At 41.7% G+C, this 27,591-nt stretch overlaps 1 protein-coding gene and 1 pseudogene across 1 annotated transcript in view; one reads left to right on the top strand and one right to left on the bottom strand.

Annotated features, from left to right (window-relative positions):
- PDGFRL (platelet derived growth factor receptor like) overlaps window positions 1-26,815 on the bottom strand; it is a 66,261-nt gene extending 39,446 nt beyond the window's left edge. Inside the window, exons 1-2 of the mRNA XM_025984538.2 lie at window positions 26,665-26,815; window positions 9,904-10,201 (exon numbers count right to left, since the gene is read on the bottom strand). Of these exons, the coding sequence (XP_025840323.2) occupies window positions 9,904-10,201; window positions 26,665-26,719 (353 nt within the window). The 5' untranslated portion in view covers window positions 26,720-26,815. The remainder of the gene's footprint in view (window positions 1-9,903; window positions 10,202-26,664) is intronic.
- LOC112908916 (cell division control protein 42 homolog pseudogene) lies at window positions 16,266-16,914 on the top strand (annotated as a pseudogene).
- Window positions 26,816-27,591: the final 776 nt, after the last annotated feature.

Raw genomic sequence — 27,591 nt, 5'->3', positions numbered from 1 at the left:
TATATACTTATATACCAGTGAACCCAAAATTTCCCATTTTATAGTTTATCCTTAATTCCTCTCTTCTTGCTTCCTTCTGACATACCTTTCAAAATGGCTTTATTTACATTTTGCATATTTAAGTGCTCGTCAGAAGGTGATCATACTATGTTAACACCCGTTTTCACTTTTTTGTACATTACATCCCCGATCTCACGCATATATACATTTTTGCGTGTGGTGGGTATACGTCTTTTTTAAAGCAGGGTTCATGTGTTAAATATAGGCAATCACTTAATGCTATCCTATAAGCAATCCCCCCGTTTTGCAAAGAGTCTCCAAAATTATGATGAAAGAACGTGTTGTGATATTCCTATAGTGTCTTTGGTTTGAGGCATTAACTCGACTTTACTGTAATCTTACTATATTTTGATACTGTGCAACATATCTGGGATAAATCCAGCCTTATGAGAACGCTCAGGAAATGAAATGTTTTGGCTAACAAGACAATTCTTTTTAAATAAGTGCGGGAAGCATTTTCCCCCCAAATTATGTAATTCACTTCAACCCAATCTTCCACCTTAAATGCCTAGGAGATAGGATACATTATCTTCAAGTACTAAGGACTATTAGTCTACATATCAGTAAGCACTCGGTAGCATTGCAGACCATCTAGAGTTTGTACAGATTGAGATAAATGTCTACAACAATTTTTAAAAACAATTCCTGAAAAACTGGCTGTTTTCTCATGATTTAATTCTTTGGGGGTAGTCTTCTGAATAAAAATAGCTCATCTTTACTGAGATGGCTTACTGTGTATGCCAAGCTTTACTTGCATGACCTCATTCTATCCTGACAACACCACAATGCGGCTGGTTCTATTATTGTCCTGCCCCACCCAAGTCCTGAACGGAAGAGAGCTGTGTTTTTCTGCAATCTGAACACCGTAAGAACATCTAGTACACCTAGAGAAGTCTTGTGCCCTGCCACCCCCGCCAATCCATCTCTGGAAATGCTGGAAGGCCTGACACCGGCGTCATTGAGTCTGGGAAGAGAGAGCTGTACCTTTAGGGCTCCATAAGCTACTTTTTTTTTTTTTTTAAGTAGGCTCCATGCCTAGCCGGGAGCCCAATATGAGGCTTGAACTCACTACCCTGAGACACCTGAGCTGAGATCAAGAGTCAGATACTTAACCAACTGAGCCACCCAGGTGCCCCTACTATTTACTTTTAATTCAACTGTTTTCTGGAGTAGAGAGCCATTTGAAGGTAAGCATCAGAGTTTGGTTGCAATATAGCTTCTATTCCCTACTGCTGCAAATTGATCCTGAGGGGCACATCCAGGTAAATCCCAAAGCCGAGGGAGAGCGCCAGAATTTTCATGAAACCCCGTCATTTGTTCTGCTCAGAAAATAAAGCAAAATGAGCTTTGAAGGAAAATGAGTTTGAATTAAAAAGAAACCTGCACAACCATATGAAAGTATTTACTGCCTTTGAACTGTATACTTAAAAAATGCTTATAATAGTCAATTTTGTGTTACGTTGACTAACATAAAATATATCAAAGGAAAAAAAAGACATCTTGCTCGGTAATAACACCAGAATATTATTCACAATATTTACCAAAATCTGGACAGTGGGATTCTTCTGTTTATAAACACTTCTTAACCTCCTTCTCTTTTTCTTTTAAAATGTCCTCCAGACCACACTCCCTTGTGATGCCATGAAGGATCAGATTGGCCTGGAGCCAGCTGTCTGCTTCTTGGCCTGCCTTCCCTTTGTGTTGTCTGCGGGTGGAGTGAGCTGTTGCCCACTGTGGTGGAGAGAGAACTCCCGTGCCCTCCCTTCTTTCTGGAAGCTATTTATTGTTTTCAGAGGAACCAGCCATCAGAGAGATCTCCTGTACCCCACCCACTCCTCCCAACTTAAAGTTCTTGACTGGAAAATGCTAACATCCGACCAGACACACAGAAACATCCTGAAAGACAATGTCTGGGCCCTGATTTTCTAGGGAGGAGAGTCAGGTTTTCTTTATGACCACATCAGCCCAGCTTGTTTTTTTACAGTTTTGACAACCCTAACAAACTAGCCTAAATCTACAGCATCTGTCTGTTCTTGCCCAACATTGATTTATATTTAAGCCATCATCTGGGCCACCTTTCCTGTTGTTTATTTTCTTCCCCAGCTCTATACTGTGCCAAGATTCCTCTGTTCTAAACTCTGAAAGCGTGTTATGAGAAGAATAAAAGGTTTCTAGAAAAGATGGAAATGAGTTATATTATTTGCCCAGTAGAGGTTGATCAGATGGTCCAGAATATTCTTAATGTTTTTTTATAGTATCAACAGAAAAAAGCAAGTTTTTAAATTTTTTTTTTAATTTGCATGGAAACATTATGCCTAGAATATGTCTGTAGACCTCAGTTTGTGGAAGATGGGTGTGAGGTACATGGAGGGAGAGTGGGTACACCTGACACTAGAAAGTGATGTTGTCTTTCTCTTAAAGGCAGTGAGGAGTAATAACCCTCACAGTAATAACCTATACACAGGGTGTATAGATCCCTCTGTACTTTCGATGTGTATTTGTGAAGGCTTTAAGTCAACAACTCTTAATGCCCTTACATTTCACTCTAAATTCCTCAGCATGACCAACAGAGTCTTCTACAGGCCGACTCCTGCTTACCTTCCAGCATCATTTCTCCATGGTCACCTCCTTTCTGTTCTACTACCTCAAGCTACCCCATCTTCCCCTCAACATCCTCAATGTTCCAGGTGCTATACTCTCTGAGCTCTAGGCAGCTCCTTATGCTGTTCCCTCCTTCTGGAATTCTCTTACATTCTTTTCCCACCCCCTTCTTTACCTGGTTAACTCCCAGCCTTCAGGTTATTACCTTGAGTTTTCTCTCCTCTGACCCTGTGCTTCACACAGCTATATATTAAAATTGCTTATTTAATAGTGTCTTTCCCTATTATTAAAAGATCTATGGGCACGGACTTTGTGTTTATCTTGCTCATCATCATATCTCCAGCATCTACCTAGCATAGGACCTTGAACATCATAAATACTAAATAATAATAATAATTGTTGGAAAAGAAGAATAAAAAAATTAAGGGAGAGTGGTGGGGGAAGATGAATGGACAAAAGCAGGAAAGCAGGAGGGGGGCCAGAAGAGGAGTCAGGAAACAGAACAGTCAATAAATGGTACCAAACAGGTCAGAAAAATATCCTTGCTGTTTCCAATCTCAAAAGAGAGTGGAGATATATGTGATCTGGAATGGACTGAATATAGAATTAAAATCTGAATCAACTTTATCACCTAAAAATTCAGACTCTTACCATTAGCTTTGAAGCACTGCCCAAGCTGTTCAAAGGCCCAGAGCTCTGGGAAGACTCAGGAGGACTCAGCACTACCAATGAATTTATCCTAGGGTGGGCACATGAGCTTAAAAATGCCCAGCCCTTTTTTATTTGTTAGGAAACTGATTTCTAGATTGCTTAAAATATAACTTGAAACTGTGACCACTGAGTAGCCCAAAAGAATGAAAGAACCATCAGCACAAGTATGCAATCATTTTACCCCACCCACCTTCCTTTGAAATGTTTTTTCCTGGTGAAAGGAAGAGAAGTGTAACACAGCTGAAACCTGCCATCTAGTGGGCCTTCTAATGACATGAGCTCGCCAATGTGAAGGAAGCAAACATCACAGGAGGAAGACCTGGAAGAAACCCAAGAGCATGCATGCATCATCTCGGGTCTTCCCTGATGGTCAACGTCTACCTTTCAGGATAAGGGATCCTTTACGGCCTTCTGGCAGAGCTCTTCTTTTCAAGTAGCCCAACGTAATGTTTTCACATTCTGATTTCCAAAAGGTTAATGGAAATCAATGTAAAATTTTGATCACTTTCAATTCAAAGCTATCCTAGCAAGAAATCAGAGTATCCCTTTGGAAAATCATGTTTTATATCTGTTTTGGGTCCTAACTGTAGAAATCAAAGTATCCAAAAAGCAACAAAAAAAAAAAAAAAAAAAAAGAGGAGGAGAAGAGGAGGAGGAAAGGAAGTCAACAACAAATCTATCTTCCTTGAAGTTACTACCTCCACAAGGCCAAAGGTGGTCTCTGGTCTAAGTGTGTCCCATGTGACATAGCTTAAAGCACTTGAGCAGAACAGCAGCTCCATATTGGGACCAAGGGGCCGGGGTCTAAGGCTCACACTGCTATTCACCCATTGTCACTTGGGACAAGCCATCTACATTCTATGATCCTCAGTTTCCTCATTTGTTAAAAAGAGGAACTTAGAGGATACCCGGGTCGCTCAGCAGTTTGGTGCCTGCCTTTGACTCGGGGTGTGATCCTGGAGTCCCGGGGTTGAGTCCCACATTGGGCTTCCTGCATGGAGCCTGTTTCTCCCTCTGCCTATGTCTCTGCCTCTGTCTCTCATGAATAAATAAATTAAAAAATATTTAAAAGAGGCGCTTAGGCATAATAACTACTAAGGTTCCTTTGATCCCTCAAGTTCCATGAACTTGTTCCTGAGTTACAGGCCTCATGACCCCAGAGAGGCCTGACATTCGGCGCACTCTATGCTCAGTCCCCCACACCATACTCATACTGAGATACTGATGGAGGGCATGAGTGTATCGATGAATAATTATAATCATCTCTGTCAAGCCTACAGCTAAGTCAGGGATACAAACATAAAACAGTGATTGCACAATTGGTGATGAGGGCTTCAGTGAGGGTGTGTAACTCAGCCTAGCAGGGGGCTGAAAGGATGGGACAGGCCTGGGTTTGAAGATTGCTGAGCAGCTTTTCCAGTATGTTCATTACAAGAAGTAAGACTCAAATGGGCAAAGGCCCAGGCAAGAAGGAGACTGGAACATCCAGGCATCAGAAAGAGTCCACAGAGCCTGAAGTATGAATAAGAGAATGGAAGTGAAACAAAACAGGAGGGGAAGGCAGAGGCCACATTATGTATCAGGAGTTTCAACTTAAATAAAATCTTAAAAAAATGAATTATTTATTTGATAGACAGAGATAGGGACAGAGAGCACGAGCCCAGGAGGAGAGGTAGAAGCAGACTCCCCACTGAGCAGGGAGCTCTACACAGGGCTTGATCCCAGGACCATGGGATCATGAACTGAGCCAAAGGCAGATGCTTAACCAACTGAGCCACCCAGGTGCCCCTCAACTCAGTTCTAAGGCAACAGAATTACTCTGTAGAAGGGCTTGAGGCAGAAAGGTGGCAGGACCAGATATGCTCTTCTGAAAGATCTGACTGCTTGCAAAAGACTGAGGTCAGGTTCAAGATTGGGTACAGAAAAGCTAGTTACAAGATTATGCTGTAGTCCATATACAAGATGAGGGTCATTGCTTCCATGATGGAAAGAAGAAGGAAGATTCAATAAATAATTAAATAGCGACATCATCAGGACATCCGGTAGTCGTTGATTGGATGTGGAAGTAAAAGGGAAGCATCCAAGGTGATTCCAGACCTTTGACCAAGGGCAACTGGGTAGAATTAGTGCTAATCACTGAACTGAAGGACATTGGGTGTGGAGAAGGCTTATGAGCTCAATTTTAGATGGTTCTGTTAAGAGAAAGACTCAGGTAGTTGAGCAGGCCACCAGAGAGTCAGATCTGGAACTCAGCAGAAACATCTAGGTGTGCCACATGATCAATGGAGGGCATTTGGTAGCATGTAATGAGAAGAGAAGAAGACACGGAACTAATATTTTATGTCTTGGAGAGTAGATGATACAGAGCTGCCAAAGCAAACTTCAAGGAGAGGCCTAAGAGCCAGGAAGAAAACTGGCAAAAAATGACATTGTGGAAGCCAAGAGCAGATCATTCTTTTCTATGGAATGGATGTGGTAGGGCAAGTCACATGGTGACTGGAAAGTAAACACTGGACTTAATGACCTTGACCTTGGTGATGAAGTGCATGTGAAATAGGGCAGGAGTCAGGTGCTTTAGGTGGAGGGTGATAGGAGAGGACAGTGAAGATGATGAGGGTAGACAGAGACTCTTCTAAGGGGCCTGGCTCTGAAGGTGAGAGAGGAAGGTGGCTGGAGGGCACATGGGGCCAAGGTTGGTGGGGTTTCTTAATATGGAGAAGGATTTTGGGAGAGATCTCATTGAGAAGGGGGAGGTTGACAATGCCAAAGAGGGAGGCAACAACTGATATCTCAGGGCTTCTGAGAAAACATACAAGGGTGAGATCCAGGACATAGGCAGAGTTTGGCCTTAGGAAGAGAAACCCTTCCTCCACTGTAACTGTCAGAGTAGGGAAGGAAGAGATGTGATAAGATGAAGTCAAGGCAATTCAAGGGCTCTAACTTCTCAATACGTTAGGTGAGAAATGAATTAGATCAAAGTGAGAGAGATGGAAAAGATCAGAGGTTTAGAAAGAGAGAAAAAGTGAGCTCTCTAGAGAAATCTATCCAGCATTGCCAGACACAAGTGAAGTGATCATAATCTAATGGCACCCATCCACCTACTTGCATGGTTTCCTCTATCAGTGTTCAGTGCCCAAGTGTGGACAAGAAGAAGTGGGTGAACAGGTTCATTTCAGGTTGGAAATTTCTAAGAAGAAATAAACAAAAAACAGAGGGCAACATAATTTACTTAGGTTTACCAAGAGGTTGGTAGGAACAACAGACCCTGGAGTCTAATGAGCACAGAAGGGGACTAGATGGATAAAGAGGGAGAAATTCCTGGGCAGGGTGTGTGTGTGTGTGTGTGTATAAGTCAGCTAACAAAATGGCTCCATGATGGGAAGCAACATCAGGCTCTGAGATAGTGTGGATGGATCCAAGGTGGCATATCACCCTAGATATAAAATATATTCACATTTTGTTGTCACCCTCTGCCCTACATGTATAGTACACACATGTATTTATCTTGGAATGTTGAGTGTACAAATGCATGACCAGGAACTGGCTTCTAATATGACCGTTAAATCCATGGAGAAACCAAAATCTATTTCCTTAGTTTAGGTGTATGTCCGGCTCTGTTGGAGGTGCTAGGAATATGATGATGAATCAAATAAACATGGTATTTGCCCACAACAGGTTTACATTTTCATGGGGGAAGATGGACATAGGCTCCAGTTTGTAAAGAATTAATCAATTAAATGAAAAAGGAAAGAAGTGTACAATCTTTTGTGGACCCTCTATATTAAAAGTTACATTGGCTGTGTGACATTTGAGTCTTGATCAGAATTGACTGTCCCAAAAGATCACTTGATTGTTGTGCTTAAGAAATATACACTGTTTAGTAACAATTAGTTGCAATTTGCAGAACATTTGCCATTGGCCAGGCAGTGTTTACAATAGATAATATAATCTCCATATTCCAGATGAGGAAAGTGGGTTTTTAGGCAAATTACTGATCAAAGATCACTTTGCTGGTTGGTGGTAAAGGCAGGATTTGAATCTAACTATGCCTCTGTCTGACCTCTCTGTTCTATAACCTGTTCCCTCTTCTGAATTTGGACAAATCTGGCAGCGTTGTGAACTTTGTTCCAGAAAGCTACCAAAATTGCTTAAAGGGACCCGGGTTTGTTGGAAGCACACCTGGGGAGCTTCCAAACCCAAAGCTGTCAGAACACTGGTAAGAACTCATTCCACAGGGAAAGAAAACACAGGATGAATACCTCTCTATCCAAGGGTACCATGTTCTGGGAAAGATGTCAAGAGTTAATTTGTGGATTCTCTGGTGTCAAATAAATCATGATTTTGTTGTTGTTTGATATAAAGTTATGACTAGATGTTTTTCACATTTTTCACATTTTTTGGTAAAGTCCTTGGGGGCTCACATCTGTCTTTACTTTCTTATAAAGCCCTGACTGTATTTTGAATGAATACAATTTAATGCTAAAAAGTCAAAGTTGGGGTTTTTTTTTTAGCTCTCAGATATTTCTCTTCAATTCAGATTCATGTTCATTTTACTTTGAGTCCTTAAGATATTTTCAAACATACTATGACTAATACAACTTTGAAAATACTTCTAGAAAAAAAAAAAGAAAATACTTCCAGAAAATACTATATTTTCAAGAGCCAAATCATGTAGGTTTAAAATACTATGTGTAAATCAAAGACTAACTGTTCATAATAAGTTAAAAGAGTTAATTGGTTTTTTTAAGTGTGTAAATATCACTTTGAAAAATTAAGTCATTTAAAAGGTATACGGTAGTAAATCTTTCCAGATTTGTCCCAAGCAGGGCACGTACGCACATACTTTAATATACACACACCACACATACCACTCTTCTTCCAACCCAATATCCCTCAAGGAAAACTCTACACTATTATATCCCCCGAAGCCAGAAGAGTATCTTCAGAATAAAATGTGAAAAAGTCTTAATACAAAAGGGAAGATAGATGAAGAGATATTACTTGTATATATTTTAACTTCTTTATTCCCCGAGGTGTATGTGTGTAAGAAGGGGAGAAGACTACCTAATCGTTCAATAGCTAAAGCTAAATGCCAAGGACTCCAGTAAGCCCTGTGAGAAACGCAGATTAACAAAAGGAGTCATAAGTATGAACAGTGATTAAAAGAGAAGGTACCCAGGGCCATGGGAAAACACACCCCCGGGAGTGGAACACGGCCTCCAGGAGAAAGCCAGGCAGGCAGGCTGAAGTTAGCCAGGTGAAGACGGGGCCAGGCACATTTGATGATCTTACAGGAGCCCAGGCCAGTGAAATCAGATGCTAATCAAGAGATTAGAAGCAACTCGAGAGAGATTCTGAGTTCAGGGAGGGTCTCATTAGTCAGGTGAAGATGCTGGACTGTATCCCCAGTGGAGCCTCACCCATTAAGCAGGGAAAGGGCATGAATAGATCCACATTTTTAAGACCTTTGTCCAGCCGCAGTGTCAAGGAGCCCAGGAGGACAGGGGTGTGGTTGCTGCATTTCAAGATCAGAGTGAGGGACAACACTGGCTAGGGCTGTGGTCAGACGGGTTTACAGTTTGAGAGGATGTGGGATTGGGAGGGGAGATGGAGGAGATAGGGATACTCCCCAGTTTAGCATCTGAGCTGCTGAGTGGGTGCAGGTGTCCTGGAGGGAGGGGAAGAGGTACGAAGGTGGAGTTTGTGTGGAAAATGAACTGTCAGCAATACAGAGAAGTTTTAATGCCCAAGATCCCCATTCTTACTCCAGTCAAGTTATCCCAAATAGACAATATCCTGAATTTCCTTTTCCTAAGTCATATGAAGAAAAGGCTGGAAAGAATCTTAGGTATCATGCAGTCTGAGTCCCTTCATTCTGTGCATGAGGAAAGGGAGGCTCAGGGATTTTGGGGGACCCCCAAAGATGCACTGGACCCCCAGCCCTAAGGCCCCGGGGCCCCCCTAGGACCTACTGAAGCATGCTCCATGTTCTTGCTTTTTAACACTTTTCCTAAGCATCCCCTTGGCCACTTTTCGTGCAACCTCCAGAAGACACTCAAATGTGGTCCTGTCACCAACTGAAGCTCTGAACATAAACCTCACATACTCAGGAACCTTAAACACAAACCAGAAGCAGTTGAAAAGCTCAAAATCAGTTTAAGTTGGCTTCTCCTCAACTCGCTTATAGGCATCTCCAAGTAGGTCATTTCAAGTTTTCATTATGATTACATAAAAAATAACAGAGACCGGTGATGGGGCTCATTTTTTTAATGGTATGAATTCTTAAATATCTATACATCATATTCAATTATTTGTCTTTTGGCTTCCTATAAAATTTCACCCTTTTAACTCATGTGGAGAGTATTTGCAATAATTTTTTTTAAAGTGGTCAAAGAAAATCTAAGGCTTTTGCTCTTTGAGCTTTCATTTTTTATAAGCTATTAAGGTGAAGTGGTAGATGGCAGAAACAATGCAGTATTTAACACTAAACCCTTGACCAACACAAGTAAAAATAAATAAATAAATGCTCACCTGAGGCGAGAGTCCTTAAAGGTGTCAAGATAGGCAGGATAACTCCATTCAATTTTGTTCCCTTTACATCGAAGCTCTAGAGTTTGCCCTGCTGGCAGACTCAAGGTAGCAGCAGGTTTCTGGAAGCGGCCTTTATCCATCATATGTATCATTATTGACTGTGTCTTTGGTGGAGCATCAGCTGCATCCCTGTCCTTTATTTTAGGAATTTTGGGTTTCACCTTTTTGTTGGTAGGCTTGATTCTATTTTCTCCCGGCTCCTTTGGACGCTTGTTCTTGGGAGGATGCTGGCCAGTAACTAGTACAAACGTGAGGAAAGAACAATGCACTCAAATAGTAATGAACCAGAGGATTCAACATCTCAAGCAGGTAACTTTTTGACATTCTTCTCATCCATGAAAATTATTTTCAGGAATAATCTTTATTTTCTCAATTCATTCTTTAGTTGCAAAACAATGAGTCACTGAGAGGGAATACATTTCAGCTTCAAAGATTTTATTCAAATTCAGCAAAATACTGCACATATGAACTAAAATTTGCACTTACCAAACAACAAGACTATTCCTGTAATTCACCCTGTCTCACAGTCTCTAAGGGGTCACAGAGAATGGAAGCATCAAAGCTACTCAAGGCTGTTTCCTGTCCTTGCAGTGTCAGGGCTATCATTGCTCATTCTGAATTTACTGTTTAAATGCAGAAATAGGTAGCCTCCAGGGAGCGCAGACACAAACTACACCACAAGCACACTCAGAATAGGCCAAACCACTATGAACTGTCTCCCAAATGAGTGTGCACAGCAGAGTCTGGCCGTATCTGAGTGGACAACATCCACACAGCATACAAAGCTTAGGAAAGAATAGGACCTAAACTTGTGCTCATTTATAATTTTTTTAATTTTTAATTTTAATTTTTTAAAGAATTTAGAGAGAGAGCGTGCACGCACACATGAGTGAGGGGAGGGGCAGAGGGAGAGAGAGAATCTTAAGCAGACTCCCTGCTGAGTGAGGAACCCAACAGGGGGCTCCATCCCTAGACACTAAGATCATGATGTGAGCCAAAACTGAGTTGGTGTAACTGACTGAGCCACCCAGGTGTCCCAAACCTGTGCTCATTTAAGGCTTCCACATAAGTTATTAAAAGCTCAACAGTAACTGTAGCAATGGTTTAGAACTTAGCCCACAAAATATTTGGGGATTTGGGGGATTATTTTATCACCAACATTGCTGATAATTGCTGGCAAAGGGTGATAATTGCTGGCAAAGGGAGATAAAAAGCTGACCTACTTTGGGTCCATTCTATTACTGTATTTCCTTTCTCTATAAAGAGTTCACCCTATTGCCTGCACCCAGGGAAGATCGCTTCCACTTCCCTTCCCTTAGTATGCCTCTGGGCTCCAGAAACCTGAAATGTCCGACATGCCTGTACAGCCATGGACTTGTGTCCATCCAGCAAGAACAATGAAAAGAAGACCATGCAGTTTCAGTTTGCCCATCTGTCTGCATGAACTCAAGGGCAACCTCACTATATACCCACAAAATTATAAAATGTCCAAACTTACAGGGTCCCATGAGGCCATTTAGGTAAAATTCTCATGTTGTAGACTTAAAAAACTAAGAAGATCCTGAAAAGTTAAGTAAGTTGCACACAGTTGGTTAGTGGCAGAATGTGAGAGTAGAATTCAGGTCTTCTGACTCTTCTCCCAAGTGCTTATTTCACTATATGTAGATAAATACCCTGTATATATTTTGAATAGATAGCCACACAAATCTTGGCCAACTGAGGGAATTACAGGGCATTTGTATAAAATGGGGAGAAGTGACAAATCAGGAGAAAATCTTTTCCTTTTTGATGTATGTATTTATCTAATAACTGGTATACTTCAGATTTAGCATGGTTAAAAGTACAAAGATATTGAAATTAGGATCAAAAAATGGAAAAAAGTAAGTGTTGCAAACTCTTATACCAGTGGACCAGGTAGGTGGCCAAGCAAAGTAAACCAAGTGGGCCTGATAAGGCCATGACCTGCTGTTGCTGGACATGATGCCTCAAAGGATGGTAGAAATGTAGATTTCCTGATTGTTAAATATCAGAAACTCAATTTCTAGAAATTTCATATGTGAATCCTGAGGTTAGAAGTCAGGTAGTAATTTTCCTTGGATGGGTGAGATGACCAGGAGGGGATATGGGGAGAGTTTCCAGGAATACTCTCTCTTGATCTGGGCTAGTTACAGGTGTGTGCAGTTTGGGAGCATTTCATGGAACCATACATACTCTTATATACTAAAAGTTCAGTTGATCTGGACTCAACTGTGTAATGATAAATTTGGCTTATTTTGCATGTTGCCCTTTGTCCTTTGAAATAGGAGCCATTCAGATTCCACTTTTAGTTCAGCTGAGCCCAGAGTCTGGAACTAATCTCACTCTGAACCCAGTATCAATCAACATCAACACCTCAACATGCTGCCTTCTTGTATGCCTTGCTCCTTGAGCCCTGCTCTTTTCTACCACTTCAGGTTCAGTTGAGATCCTTCTTTTCCTAGGCCTGAGTCCCTTATTATTTCCCATTCTTCCTCTACTCTGGCTGCTCTGGGTCATGGGCCCTGCTGAACTTTCTCAGTCCTTCCAGGGAACAGAATCGTGTTCTTGAGCACCAGTCTCCAAAGTGAGTCCCCAGTGCCTGCCATTGAATCTGCTGTTTGCCAAGATTTCTCCTGATCCTGCACATTTGGCTTATTTACCCTTGAAGTTCTAAGGACAGAGGAGGGTGGGCAGTGGCACACATGCACATATTTCCCCAACCTTCCAGAAGGAGAAGCACTGTAATCACTGGGAACATGTCAGATCAACATGAATAAACTAATCCAGCAACATCTATTGTGAACAGAAGCCTTAAGTTTGCAATAGAGTCAAAGTCACAGTACTTTACTCAAAGCAGAAAATTAAAGTGTACCATTATAATGTCCATCATCTGTGCCCCACAGGCATTTTGATCACACTGTGCCTATGGGATTCATGGACCTCTGGGTTGAAGTCTAATTTGACGTGTTTTCTTTATCATGTAACAGGAATCCAAGCTATCAGAAATGACAACTTTCTGTAAATCCTGCGGAATTTAGATAACCAGTGCAACTCACCTGACTTCTAAGCTCTCAGATCCTGTGGGACTCTGCTACTCAGGAACATTAGATTACCTAATTTTGGATATTATGCATCCAAATATGTGGTATTATCCCTGCAAAGTAATCTGACTTGTTCACCAAATAGACCTATCAACACATCTACCTGTATAGTTTGTCCAGCTGCCTGAAAATGGAATGGATCCCGGTTTGATAACAATGACACTAAATTAGTAGAGCCAGCCTACTGGTCCCACAGATACCCAGACAGACCTGGAATTGAGTGATTCCCAAATTCCATGTCTAACTTCTTAAGGAATATGACTTTTCTACCTAACTATATAAATTATTTTCCAAAGGACTAAAAAATTGTATTATAGATAAATGAAAGCCCATTACCATTGCATTTTTGAGACTATAGCAGTATAGTATATTTTACAGAGAAAAAGGTGGCAAAATTCACAAATCATTAAATATTATTGACTTCAGGACCTAGCTGCCACTTAGTAGTTGTGTGACATTGGGAAGTTATCTATCCTCTCAGTTTGCTCATCTGTAAATTGAGAATTATATGGTAATAATGACCATCTCATTGACTGTTGTGGGGATTAAATGAGTTAATACATTTAAAATGCTGAGAATAGTGTCAGACCCATTTAAGTAAGTGCTAGTTAAGTGCTGCTTACTGTTTTGTGATTGTCTTATGATAATGTTTCATGGTGATCTCCATGATAAACTTGTGATGACAGTAAAGCAGTTATTCTTCTTCCTAATTTACAGGGAAATAATTGAGATCTCAGATGCCAAGTAGCTCATCCCAGGTTACTAAGAAGCTAGTGAAGAAACAGACCCTTGGATGCCAAGTCTAGAGTCTTCTCCAATTCATGCTATTGTCTTTTGATTCACTTAAAGATTAGCATAAACAGTTTCTTTGCTTCTTTTTTTTCTTCACAAACCTCATGTGTAGTACCCTTGTCTAAGTGGTTTCTTTGTGTGACATGCCCCAGGCTTTGACAAGAAGTTCCAAATCAAACAGAACATGATGCCAGGGAGAAGAGTACAACCTTCCTGGAAGGGCTGGTTATGCTTTTCCAGGCATTCATTAGAATCCCTAAGTGAAGAGACACTGGTCAAAAGCCTGCCCCCCCCCCCCAAAATAAGGAAAGGAAAAGAAAGAAAGAAAGAAAGAAAGAAAGAAAGAAAGAAAGAAAGAAAGAAAGAAAGAAAGAAAAGAAAGAAAGGAAAGAAAGAAAGAAAGAAAGAAAGAAAGAAAGAAAGAAAGAAAGAAAGAAAGAAAGAAAGAAAGAAAGAAGAATAAATGTTATAAAACAAGAAGTAAGCAGGACAAAAGATTGTAATTCTTCAGTACTGAGGATTCCAATCAAACCTTTAACAAAGGTGACCTGAGCATTATCCTAATTCTGTAGATGAGAATTACGTTGCATGAGTTAAGAAAGAAAAAAAGCCAAATTCACTAGCAGAATCCCTAACAGCTGCTCAGATGAGGACTCAATACGAATACAATCATTAATACAAAGATCTGTAGCTGTTTGCCTTTTTTTCCTCATGGATGGTTAAGGGTGAAGATCTGATCTAATGTGAGGGTAGCATGAAAATAACCACACTATAAATTTATTGAATAGCTCAGGGTTCCCCAGCAAGTTATATAAACTGATGAATATGCCCTACTCTAATTTTTTGTTTCTTCATGAAATACCTCACAAAAACACAAAAACCCAAGAACAACTCTGAGAAGGTGGGAAAGAAATGACAAACTGGGAAATGAAAATGTAAAAATGAGAGGCTTTCCTTTCCTTACTCCCTTTGAGAACCCTACTCCAAAATACCCTCCTGCCATTTCTTAAAGTATCATTTACTTAAAGTATTTCTAAGAATAAATACTTCTATTACAGGATAAAGATATTACTTTGATAGCTCCTGCCCAACTTGCACTAGGTCGCTGGCCTCTGCCAGGGCCAGTGCACCCCCAAAGTGGCTCCCCATGACCAGTCTCACCCAAGAGTATGGGCCCACCCACAGCAGCTGTGGCCCAGCCACAGCAGGAAGGCCCAGCCACAGCAGGAAGGCATATGCAGCCCTCACAAGGTGACCCTGGAATATCTGATTCTGGCAACCCAGAAGGACTGCACTTCCAGGCCCCACAGAATGCCATTTACATGACACTATGTTCTTCAAGACTGGAAGATATACTAATCTACCTAAAACATAGAAACACAGAGAGTCAGAAAAGGAGGAGACAGAGGAATATGTTCCAAACAAATAAGACAAAGCCTTATAGAGAATTAAACAGAATGGATATATAAGCAATCTATTGCTAAAGAGGTAAAAGTCATGGTCATAAAGATGCTCACTGGACTCAGGGAAAGAATGGATGAATACAGTGGGAACTACAACAAAGAGAGAAAATATTAAAAAGAATCAATCAGAGATGAAGCATATAATAACTGAAATAAAAAAATACACTAAAGGGAATCAATAGCAGATAAGAAAATGCAGAAAAATGGATCAGTGATCTGGAAGACAGGGTACTGGAAATAACACACAAGATTTTAAAAAATGAGAATAGCTTAAGGAACCTCTAGGACAAGATTAAGCATACTAACATTTTTTTTTTAAAGATTTTGTTTATTTATTCATGAGAGAGAGAGAGACAGAGACAGAGGCAGAGGGAGAAGCAGGCTCCACGCAGGGAGCCCGATGTGGGACTCACTGCTGGGACTCCAGGATCACGTCCTGGGCCAAAGGCAGGCGCCAAACCACCAAGCCACCCAGGGATCCTGCATACTAACATTTGCATTATAGAGTTTCCAGAAGGAATAGAGACAAAAGGACAGAAAATTTATTTGGAAAACAATGGCCAATGGAATCCCTGGGCGGCTCAGTGGCTTAGCACCTGCCTTTAGCCCAGGGCCTGATCCTGGAGTCCCGGGATTGGGCCCACATTGGGCTCCCTGCATGGGGCCTACTTCTCCCTCTGCCTGTGTCTCTGCCTGTGTGTGTGTGTGTGTGTGTGTGTGTGTGTGTCTCATGAATAAATAAATAAAATCTTTAAAATATATATATAATGGCCAAAAACATTCCTACCCTTGGGATGGAAACAGGCATTCAAATTCAAGAAGCACAGAAAGCCCCAAATAAGATGAACCCAAAGATGTCCTTACCGGGAGAAGCTGAGGTCATCATCGAATTTGAGATATTTAAAGTGGATGCAAAATTGTTTCAGCAATGGAGACAATTAAGTACATTGTTGTGGGTGATGGTGCCATTGGTAAAACATGTCTCCTGATATCCTACACAACAAATTTCCATCAGAGTATGTACCGACTATTTTTGACAACTATGTAGTCATGGTTATGATTGGTGGAGAGCCATATGCCCTTGGACTTTCTGATACTGCAGGGCAAGAGGATTATGACAGATTATGACTGCTGAGTTATCCACAAACAGATGTATTTCTAGTCTGTTTTTCAGTGGTCTCTCTATCCTCATTTGAAAATGTGAGGGAAAAGTGGGTGCCTGAGATAGCTCACCACTGTCCAAAGACTCCTTTCTTGCTTGTTGGGACCCAAATTGATCTCCGAGGTGACCCCTCTACTACTGAGAAACTTGCCAAGAACAAGCAGAAGCCTATCACTCCAGAGACTGCTGAAAAGCTGGCCTGTGACCTGAAGGCGATCAAGTATGTGGAGTGTTCTGCGCTAGTACCAAAAGGCCTAAAGAATGTATTTGATGAAGCAATATTGGCTGCCCTGGAGCCTCCAGAACCAAAGAAGAGCCACAGGTGTGTGCTGCCATGAACATCTCTCCAGAGCCCTTTCCACACAGCTGGTGTCAGCATCGTACTAAAAGCAGTGTTAAATCAAACTAAAGATTAAAGATTAAAATTTGTTTTTGCAATAATGACAAATGCCCTGCACCTACCCACCCGCATTCATGTGAGACAAGGCCCATAGGTATGGTCCCCTTCCCCCTCTCAGTACTAGTTAATTTGAGTAATTGTGTATTGTCAGAAAAGTGATTACTACTAGTTATTCTGTCGTTTCAAAAAAAAATTCTTTTGTTGTTTAAAAGCAAGGCGTGCTTGTGATGATTCTGTAACAGACTAATTTGGGTTGTTGAAACTGCTGCTGGGCTCCATTCACTCTGGAGAATGATCTGAGACATTTAGGGTTCTTTTTCCTTTTCCTTTTTTTTTTTTTTTTGCAGGGGTGGGATAGTGGTGCAGGGAGTGTGTGTGTGGGGTTTGTTTTTATTTAGTCATGTTTTTTAAATTCATTAACCATTGGACAGCCCGTAAGGGGAGGAGGATGGATTGATTCCACATTCCACTTCCTAGATCTAGTTTAGAAAACTTGTTCCCCACCTAGTGCTCTTAGGAAGGAGTATAGTAAATGCCTCATTTAATAACATATTCCTTTTTGAAAGTTGCCTTTTCTCTCCACCCTTGGGTAGGTCCAGTATTTGATGAAACTCATGAAAGTGGATGGAACCTGTCTTGCCCCTTCTCTTTTCTAGGATGCACTATATATGTGACTGTGACTTTCAAGGAAATTTGTTTGTCATTTGCTGATTTTTTTTTTGCTGAATTTTTTTGAAGTTAATTTCTAACTTCTTTCATTGATAAATGAAGAAAAGTATTGCACCTTTTGAAATACACCAAATGGATTGAGTATGTAATTAAAAAACATTTTTTCCCTGTCACTGTCTTATATGCTTAGCATAGATGTCCAGCTTAATAGTGTATGATATGGTGTTCCTAGAACACAACTGAAGACCTGGTAAATCGAAGAAATGTGAGAGGTAGCGCTAGGAGACAGATGTCTATGGGATGGTGCACATCCTCTTTTAAGTTGGGAGGATGGAGACCTACTTCATGAAGAAGCTGGGGGTGGGGTGGGGAGAACATTTAATAACATGGGGACCAGTCAGGGGAATCCCTTTATTTCTGTTTTGCATATGAGGAACCCTAGAGTAGCTAGTCAAGGCTCTCTAGTTTAATAAAAAAAATCATGGAGTCTTATGAAGACTCTTCATAAGCGTTAATAGGGATTTTGTCCACTTATTTTGGTCACAGTTTCCAATTTTTAAAAATATTTAGGTAATCTTCTTCCCCTTCCCCAAATCCTAATTCTTGTAGATTCATTAGTGTTGAACCAATGCTTTCTCATGTCTCAATTCTTTGTATATGCATTCTTTTCAGATGTATTAAACAAAAAAACCCTTCAAAAACAAAACAGAACAGAAAACACAAAGATGTCCATACCAAGACATTCAATTCTATTGTAATTGAATGTCAAAAATTAAAGACAAAGAGAGAATCTTGAAAGCAGCAAGAGAAAAGCAACTAGTTGTGTACAAGGGAACACCCAAAAGACTATTAGATGGTTTTTGAGCAGAAACCCCACAGGCCAGAAGGGAGTGGTACAATATATTCCAAGTGCGGACTGAAAAAACTGCAATCAAGAATACCCCGCAAGATTATCATTCAAAATTGAAAAAGAGAGAAAGTTTCCCAACAAAAGTTAAAAGAGTTCATTACCTCTAAATTGGCCTTACAGGAAATGTTAAAGGGACTTCTTTAAGAGGAAATGAAGGGATCCCTGGGTGGTGCAGTGGTTTAGCGCCTGCCTTTGACCCAGGGCGCGATCCTGGAGACCCAGGATCAAATCCCACGTCAGGCTCCCGGTGCATGGAGCCTGCTTCTCCCTCTGTCTATGTCTCTGCCTCTCTCTCTCTCTCTCTCTCTCTCTCTCTCTCTCCCTCTGTGTGTGTGTGTGTGTGTGACTATCATAAATAAATAAAAATTAAAAAAAAAAAGAGGAAATGAAAAAGCCATAAGTGGAAGAAAATCATGAAAGAAAAAAATCTCACCAGTAAAAGCAAATGTAAAGGGAGTAGATCAAAAACACCTATGAAGCTAGTGGGAAGGTGAAACGACAAAAGTAGTAAAATCAACTATATCTACAATAATTATTTAATGGATACACACAAAAAATAATGTAATATGTCACATACATAAAACATGGAGAAGGTAAAAATGTAGTGTAGTGCTTATAGAATGTGTTCAGACTTAAGCAATCATTAACTTAAACTAGATTGCTATCTACATAGCATGTTTTATATTAACCTCATAGTAACCAGAGTGCAAAAACCTATAATAGTTTTACAAAAAAAAAAAAAAAAAAAAACGAAAACAAAGATTTCTAAACATAACACTAAAGAAGGTCATCGAATCACAAAAGAGAGCAAGAGATGAAGGAACTATAAAAGCAACCAGAAAACAATGAATAAGTATACATCTGTCAGTAATTACTTTAAATGTTGATAAATGCTCCAATCAAAGGACATAGGGTGAGTGAACATATAAACAACAAGACCCATCTCTATGCTTACTATAAGAGGCTCAGTTCAGCACTAAAGACACACATATAGACCAAAAGTGAAAGGGTAGAAAAAGAGTATCCATGCAAATGGAGATTAAAAAAAAAAGACCTGGGGTAACAATACTTATTTCAGACCAAAGAGATTATTTACTTGTTCGTTTGCAGGATACAATATTAACATACAGAAATCTGTTGTGTTTCTGTAACACTAATAATAAACTAGCTGAAAGTAAATTAAGAAAACAATCTCATTTATATTTGCCTCACCAAGAATAAAATATTTAAGAATAAATTTAACCAAGAAGGTGAAAGATCTATTCTGAAAACTGACACTGATGAAAGAAAATGAAGATGACATAAAGAAATGGATCATGGATTATAAGAAATGCTCATGGATTATAAGAGTTTATATTACTAAAATGTCTATATTACCCAAAGCAACTTACAGATTCAATACTATCCCTATCAAAATATCAATGGCATTTTTCACAGAACTAGAACAAATAATTCTAAAATTTGTATGGAACCACAAGAGACCTAGTTAAAGCAATCTTGAGAAAGAAGAACAAAGCTTCAGGTATCATGCTCCCAGATTACAAGTACACAACAAAGCTACAATAATTAAAACAGTGTGGTACTGGTGCAAAAACAGACATACAGCTCCATGGAACATAATAAAGAATCCAGCAGTAAACCCTTCTATGGTCAATTAATCTATGACAAAGGGAGTAAGAATATGTAATGGGGAAAAAACAGTCTCTACAATAAATAGTGTTGGGAAAACTGGAGAGCTACATGCAAAAGAATAAAACTGGGTCATTTTCTTATACCATACACAAGAATCAATATACAAATCATTATGTAAAATCAGAATGGATGAAATACCTAAATGTAAGACCTGAAACCATAAAAGAAAACATAGGCAGTAAATTATTAAATATTAGTCTTACCAATTTTTTTTTATCTCTCTATAGGCAAAGGCAACAAATGAAAAAACAAACAATTGAGACTACATCAAACTGAAAAGGTTTGCACAGCGAAGGAAACCAAAGACAATCTGCTGAATAGGAGAAGGTATTTGCAAATGACGTATCTAAAAAAGGATTAAGGGCAGTCCTGGTGGCTCAGCAGCTTAATGCCGCCTTCAGCGGAGTGTGATCCTGGAGACACAGGATTGAGTCCCACATCAGGCTCCCTGCATGGAGCCTGCTTCTCCCTCTGCCTGTGCCCACCCACCCCCCCCAAACAAATAAATAAATAAAAATTTTTAAAAAGGATTAATATTCAAAATATATAAAGATGTTGCACGACTCAACACCACAAAACAAGTCTGATTAGAAAATGGGCACCGAACCTGAATAGACATTTTTCCAAAGATGACATACAGATGGCCAACAAACACATGAAAAGCTGTTCAGCATCACTAACCATCAGGTAAATACCAATCAAAACCACAGTGAGCTATCACCTCACACCTGTCAGAATGGCTAAAATCAACAATATAAGAAACAACAAGCATTGGCGACAATGTGGAAGAAAATGAACCCTCCTGCACCACTGGTAGAAATGTAAATTGGTGCAGCCACTATTGAAAACAATATGTGAGGGGATCCCTGGGTGGCGCAGCGGTTTGGCGCCTGCCTTTGGCCCAGGGTGCGATCCTGGAGACCCAGGATCGAATCCCACGGCGGGCTCCCAGTGCATGGAACCTGCTTCTCCCTCTGCCTCTCTCTCTCTCTCTCTCTCTCTCTGTGACAATCATAAATAAATTTTTAAAAATTAAAAAAAAAGAATATTAAAAAAAATAAAACAATATGTGAGTTCCTCAAAATATTAAAAATAGAAATACTATATGATGCTACAATTCCACTTCTGAGCATTTATCTGAAGAAAATTAAAACACTAAATCCTAAAATATATATACACTTCTACATTCATTGAAGCATTATTTATAACAGCCTCAAGATATGGAAGCAAAACCAAAGTGTCCTCTGATAGATGAGTGGATAAAGCTGTGTTATACATACACAACGGAATAGTACTCAGCCACAAAAAATGAAATTTTGCCATTTGTGACAACATGGATGGACCTAGGAGGTATTATACTAAGCAAAATATATCAGACAGAATAATTCTGTAAGATTTCACTTATATGTGGAATCTAAAAAGCAAATGAACTAAAACAAAACATAAGCAGACTCATAGATACAAGAAATAATCTACAGGTTACTAACACCGGGGTGGGCGGGTGGGGGCAGGGAACAGGTGAAATAGGTGAAGGAGAATATGAGGTACAAGCTTCTAGTTATAAAATAAGTAAGTCACGGGGATATAAAGTACAGTCTAGGGAATATAGTCAATAATATTGTAATGACTTTGTGCGGTAACTATAGTCATGGTGGTGAGCATTTCATAAAGGATATAAATGTTGGATCACTATGTTGTACCCATGAAATTAATGTAATACTGTAATACTGTATGTTAATATTTCAAAAATAACAAAAACTTTACTTTGAAACATTATTATATCCATTAGAACAGAGTAGATTGTGCTCTTTTTAAAAAAAATATAATTGATATATTAGTTTCAGGTGTACAACATAATGATTTGCTATTTGTATGTGTTATGAAATGATCACTGTCTTCTTGAAGCACTCTATTTGCCTGGCTCCTAATACACAGAGCTCTCTTTTGGGGCTTGTTTTATTTTTACCTCCATTGCTGACAACTCTGTTCAGCATCCTTTCCTCATCTTCCTTTCCTGCCTGACCTGAGTCCCAAGGGCTTAATCCTTGCAACTCACCTCAATCATTTATGACACTCATTCTCTTAAGTGGCCTCACACAGCCACCCCCCCGTACGAGCAGTATTTATATGCTGAGAGCTGCTGCCTTGTCCTGTCCTGACTTTGCCTCTAAATCCCAGATCTGAACAGTCTGCCACTTACTCAGCACTGCCACTTGGAAAGCTAGTAGGCATCTCAAATTGAACGTGTCCAAACTGACCTCTGGATGCCCCTTCTGGCTGGCTCCTTCCCCAGCGTCTCTTTACCCATAGATGACAACTCTATTCACCCAGCTGCTCAGGATAAAAACCTCAGAGTCCCACATCGTTCTTTCCTTTCTCTCCTAGGCCACATCCAATCCAGCAGCAAATCCTTTTGGCTTAATAGAACCAGAACCTTGTCTGGAGGAAGTACGGTCTACATCCACTGCGGCTGCACTCACCAAGCCATTTTGCACAGAAACTATTAAAATTATTCCCTGGGTAAGCTCCCAACTTCCTCCCTAGAGCTCCTACCTTTGAAAACATCAATCGCATCATGGGCACTCCTCTGCTCAAGACCCTGCAGTGTAGAATAAAGCCCTAAGTCTTCCTGTGCTTACTAGGCTTTGCCATTTCCTGTCTCCCACCTAAGGGTCCTTTGGCAGCCCTGAGCCCGGGGCTGCCTGGAAGCCGCTGCCCCTCCCACCTCCCATCCACCCCCAGCCTGTGCCCTTGGCTCTTTGTGACACCTGCTGTGCACATGCTTGCTCTCTCCAGGCAGGCCTCTGACTCTGCTGTCCAAATCAAGTTCTCACTCCCCTCTGTGCTCCTTCCATCCTCGTACCCCGTGTTACACATTGAATTGTGCCCACCAAAAGGCACGCTGAAGTCCTACCCCCCTGGTACAGCTGAGTGTGACCTTTTTGGAAATAGATCTCGGCAGTTGTAACCACGTTAAGATGAAGTCACCAGGGTGGGCTCCCATCCAATGTGCTGCTGTCCTTATAAGAAAAGACACATGAGGTGCCCGGGTGGCTCAGTGGGTTAAGTATCTGACTCTTGATATGGCTCAGGTCATGATCTCAGGATTGTGAGATCAAGCCGCAGGTAGGGCTCCATGCTCAGTGGGGTTGTGGGGAGGTAAGGGGATGGTGCTTCAAGATTCTCTCCCTCTGCTCCTTCCCCCTGCTTGCTTGCTCTCAAATAAATACATCTTGAGTGAGAGAGAGAGGAAAATGCCATGTGAAGGCAAAGACACATGGGGGAAGACAGACCACCATGTGGCAATAGAAGTAGCCATTGGGGTGGTATAGCTGGAAGCCCAGGAGCACCAAGGACAGACAAGCCACCAGCAAAAGCCGGGAAGAGGCAAGAAGCCACTAGTGTTGCAGAGGCAGCATCATCCTGCTGACACGTAGATTTCTGATTTCTGATCTCTAAGCTGGGCAAGAGTAAATGTCTGTTGTCCTAAGCCACCTGGTTTGTGGTACTTTGTTTCAGTGGCCATAGGAAACTAATACATCCTGGCTATTGATTCTTCATGCCACTTAGCACTTCTTGATATTTCATCTTGTCTACTGTCTGTCCTCTCCACTAGATTACGGGCATCACAACGTCAGGGCTTTTCAACCCTGTCCAGGGAAGTCCATCAATCCTCCGGACTCAGTCCTCTGGCCAGCACGCTGCCCTGTCTCTCTGTGTTACCCTCAAATTTTTCTCATTTTTGGCTCTAAAGATCAAAAATTATTTTGTATCTCAAACATAGGAGCCAAGATCCCACATGCTTAGAAACATTATTTGCACCCATAAATGATGAGAATTTTCACAATTCATTTTTCATTATAAGGATTTCTGGACTAATTTTTACACTCCTTTTCCAAGGAATACATTGAGACACAAAAATGCTGCAGAGTCCTGCTTGAAAAATCACTGGCCGTGTTTCCTTCTGTACCCCTTAGACATCTGACTGCTTTGCCCTCACATCACAACAAATCTCTGCAGTCCTCCCAGAGAGAGAGCCTTTCCCAGGATACCAAATAAGCCCATGTTAGACTGAAGATCACATTAGCTTGACCAAAGGTCTGGGATAAATTCAGCAAAACAGTAACAAATCCATTTTAATGTATTTAGTAAATAAATATTATATATTAAAACTATTTAAATAATGAAAAATTGGTAAATGCTTGTGGTTTTCTACATTTTTATGTAAAAATAGCACCACCCCATGAAGAACACAGTGGTACCTATTCCTATACAAATGCTGATAATCATGTGCTATAAGTCATGCCTGCCTCTAAGTGGGATCTTGGGCTGTTTATTAACTGTTTTCATGCCTCACTTTCACGCCACCTGAGTAGTACGTGCCCTTCTGCCTCCTGCTCTTCACGAGAATAACACTAGTTCTAAAAATGTAAATAAAGCATTTTAGGTTTAGGCAAGGCAAACCTCAATGGCTTAGAAGAGATGTAGAACCAATATGTGCTTGCAAGGAAGTCTTTTACTATTAGATTTTTTTCTAGAAATGATCAGAAAAACAAAAACCTCAACAAAAGGATGAGCTGAGTCATGGGCCTTATGCATGCAGTGTGTGTTTTGGGGTGGACAGGGTGCAGCATATTCCAGCCTGCCCATCGGAGATTGGTGCTGGAAGGGCTTCTGTATATGCCTCTCCCTTTGGCCTGTTCCTGGCCCAGCCAGCCGCATGTTAACTCAAAATAGAAACAAAACAAAAACAAACATTCTTAATGGGTTTAGGAAAACCGTTATGTAATTTAATGAAGCAGATATACTTTTCTAATTATATATTCAATATTTTCTTGATAACTAGTATACCTATACTTCTAAAAACAAAGCCACGGTATTATCATCACACCTAAAATGTATCAATTATTTCTCATAAGATATCGTTTGTGCTCAGTTTTCTCTGATTGTCTCATAAAGGTTTATTGCTGATATAAATTACATTTGACTTAAATGGATGCTAATTGATTTAAGCAGATGTTTGTAATCATCCTCAGGGTCTGGACACATATTGGCTAGGAAAGATCTGGGAGGCAGTGGGTGAACCTGCCTCCTGATGCTTGGAGGGAGGCGTCTTGGGTGAACTGTACAGCCAAGTGAGTGGGCTATTTGAAGTTATTTTGTCTGGCTATCTCCTGCCCTAGTAAAAAAAAAAAAAGATACCAGAATCTGCGTTTCTCTCATTTGAGCAGTCACATACCAGGACCTGCCAGGAGCCTTTTAATAGAGCATTTTATAATGTGACCTCATGCCAACTCCTCTCTGGAGAAAGGGTGCCTGTTGCTCCTGGTGCAGAAGCACTGCCTACACTTGATTCAGCAAGGCTCCAGGCTGGAGTGTCCTCACCTCAGCTTCAAACTCCATGACCATTTTGGACTTTGCTAACTAGAATGTGGTTTTGGGGGGGGAGGGGGCGATGCGAATGCTTCCAGTTTCGGGAAATACAGGAACTGCTCAGGATGGAATAGTGGATAAAATGTGAGCTAGGTTGAGGTGGCTCCAGAGTGAGATTGCATAACAGCAAAAGCGGCTTTCAAGCAAAACTAAGCAAAAATCGTGGCTGTAGCTGAGGAATTCCGAGGGAGGTTCCAGAATACCAAGATGTACCCAGGCGCCAAATGTACTGTACAAACAAATAACATTGTTTGGATAAAAAGAGGGGCAACCAAACAAATGTTAAAGTCATATATAAAAATATAGATACAAGAACAACACACACACACACACACACACACACACACACGCACCCCCAAAGCCTGTGAGTCTAAACAACAGGATGGACCCAGGGCAGGCACACATTCAAAAAAGTAAAGAGGCACAAGGGCTCCCATATGCTGCACAAAAATGCATTCTTCATCTTTCCCCAATCAGTTAAGAGGGGTTAACAGTTGCAGGGGTTTTGATTCATTTTGGGGTTTAATACACAGAATATCTGGTCCAAGATTTAGGTAGATCTTGCAGGATTGAAGCCCAAGGTGGTATAGGAAACAAATCAAAGACTGCAGCTGGGAGGAGGAGGGGGAGGCTTCCAATCTTGCCAAAGCATGAGCGGTGGCTTGCTTGGGTGGCACCCGCCCTCGGAAGGAGACCCGGGGAGGACACCGCGCAGGGTGGAGGCGAGCCCCCGCTCCCGCCCGCCGCCGCCTCCCAGGACACGTTGACACTCGGGGCTGGCCCAGGCGCTGGCGGGGGATGCTCGCTCGGCCCGCCAAGGGCTTTCCGGGAGCGCGGGGGCGGCCCTAGCGGGGACCCCCAGGGTCGGGGTCGGGGTCGGGGTCGCCGCCCAGGGGAGCCCCGGGGAGGTGGAGAGAGGGGGGTTAGGAAGAGGCAGGTGCACAGGGCAGGGTCAAAAGTTCCGGGAAGAGCTGGCTGGAGGACTTGGCCGCGGGAGGACCCTGCTGGGGAGCGGGCTCAGTGCGGGCACAGGCTGGGTAGTCCCCCCCGGGGTCGCTCACCGTCCTCCAGCGCTTCGTGCACGAGCAGAAGACCGAGCAGCAGCCAGACGTTCATCTTGGGGGCCGGGGCGGCGGGCGGGCGGCGGGGCTGCGGGCGCGGGGAGCGCAGGGCCCGGGCAGGGGCGCAGGGGGGCGGCGGGCGAGGGGCGGGGCGGGGCGGGCGCCGCAGCCGGAGGATTCGGTTTCATGAAGTGGAAACCAGTTTGGGGGAAAACTTTAGTTTTTCTGGTCTTTCTTTTCTTTCTTAAAAAAAAAAAAAAAAAAAAAAAAAAAAATCTGTACTGTGACCTCTCCTGCCCCCTGGCGGGCCAGCGGGGAGACGCGCTTTTTGGTGCGCAGAGAACAGGACGGCGGTGACGACCGTCCCTCCTTGAATTTCTCCACCTGAGGGTTTCACCGAGTTCAAAACGTTGACGAGGCTCAGTGTAAGCCCTGCAGGTCCCGCTGGGGTCATACGTAGCCATGATTGTCCAACTATCACCAGCCTCTTCCCCCTGTCGCTCGGGCGGAGCCGTAATGCTCTGTAGAAAGCGCCCTCGAAATATTTCGATGTATTCGCGCTCACTAGCAAGGCCCTTGCCCTCGGCTGTTTCTTACTGTTCCTCTGTGTGTGGCCAGAGATGGGCTCTGCACCCAGCTCTGTTCCTGCTGGACCCCGGCATCTCCCCCGCCACGGGGATGCTAGAACTCTGGGGCTCCCAGAGGGGGAAGCTGGCCTTCCATCAGAGGGACCACGCAGGCCTTCCTCAGGATCCCAGCACATGTTTGGAGAAATGACTCGGTCCTTTTTTTCAGAAATCCCCCCCTAGAAAGAAAGAAAAAGAAAGAAAGAAAGAAAGAAAGAAAGAAAGAAAGAAAGAAAGAAAGAAAGAAAGAAAGAAAGAAAGAAAGAAAGAAAAAAAGAAATCCCACTGCCCTGTGTGACAC

Source organism: Vulpes vulpes, chromosome 7, assembly GCF_048418805.1.
Source record: "Vulpes vulpes isolate BD-2025 chromosome 7, VulVul3, whole genome shotgun sequence".
NCBI classification, from domain to species: Eukaryota; Metazoa; Chordata; class Mammalia; order Carnivora; family Canidae; genus Vulpes; species Vulpes vulpes.
The sequence above is the reverse complement of the archived record's forward strand: the minus strand, read 5'-3'. Positions and strand labels throughout refer to the sequence as shown.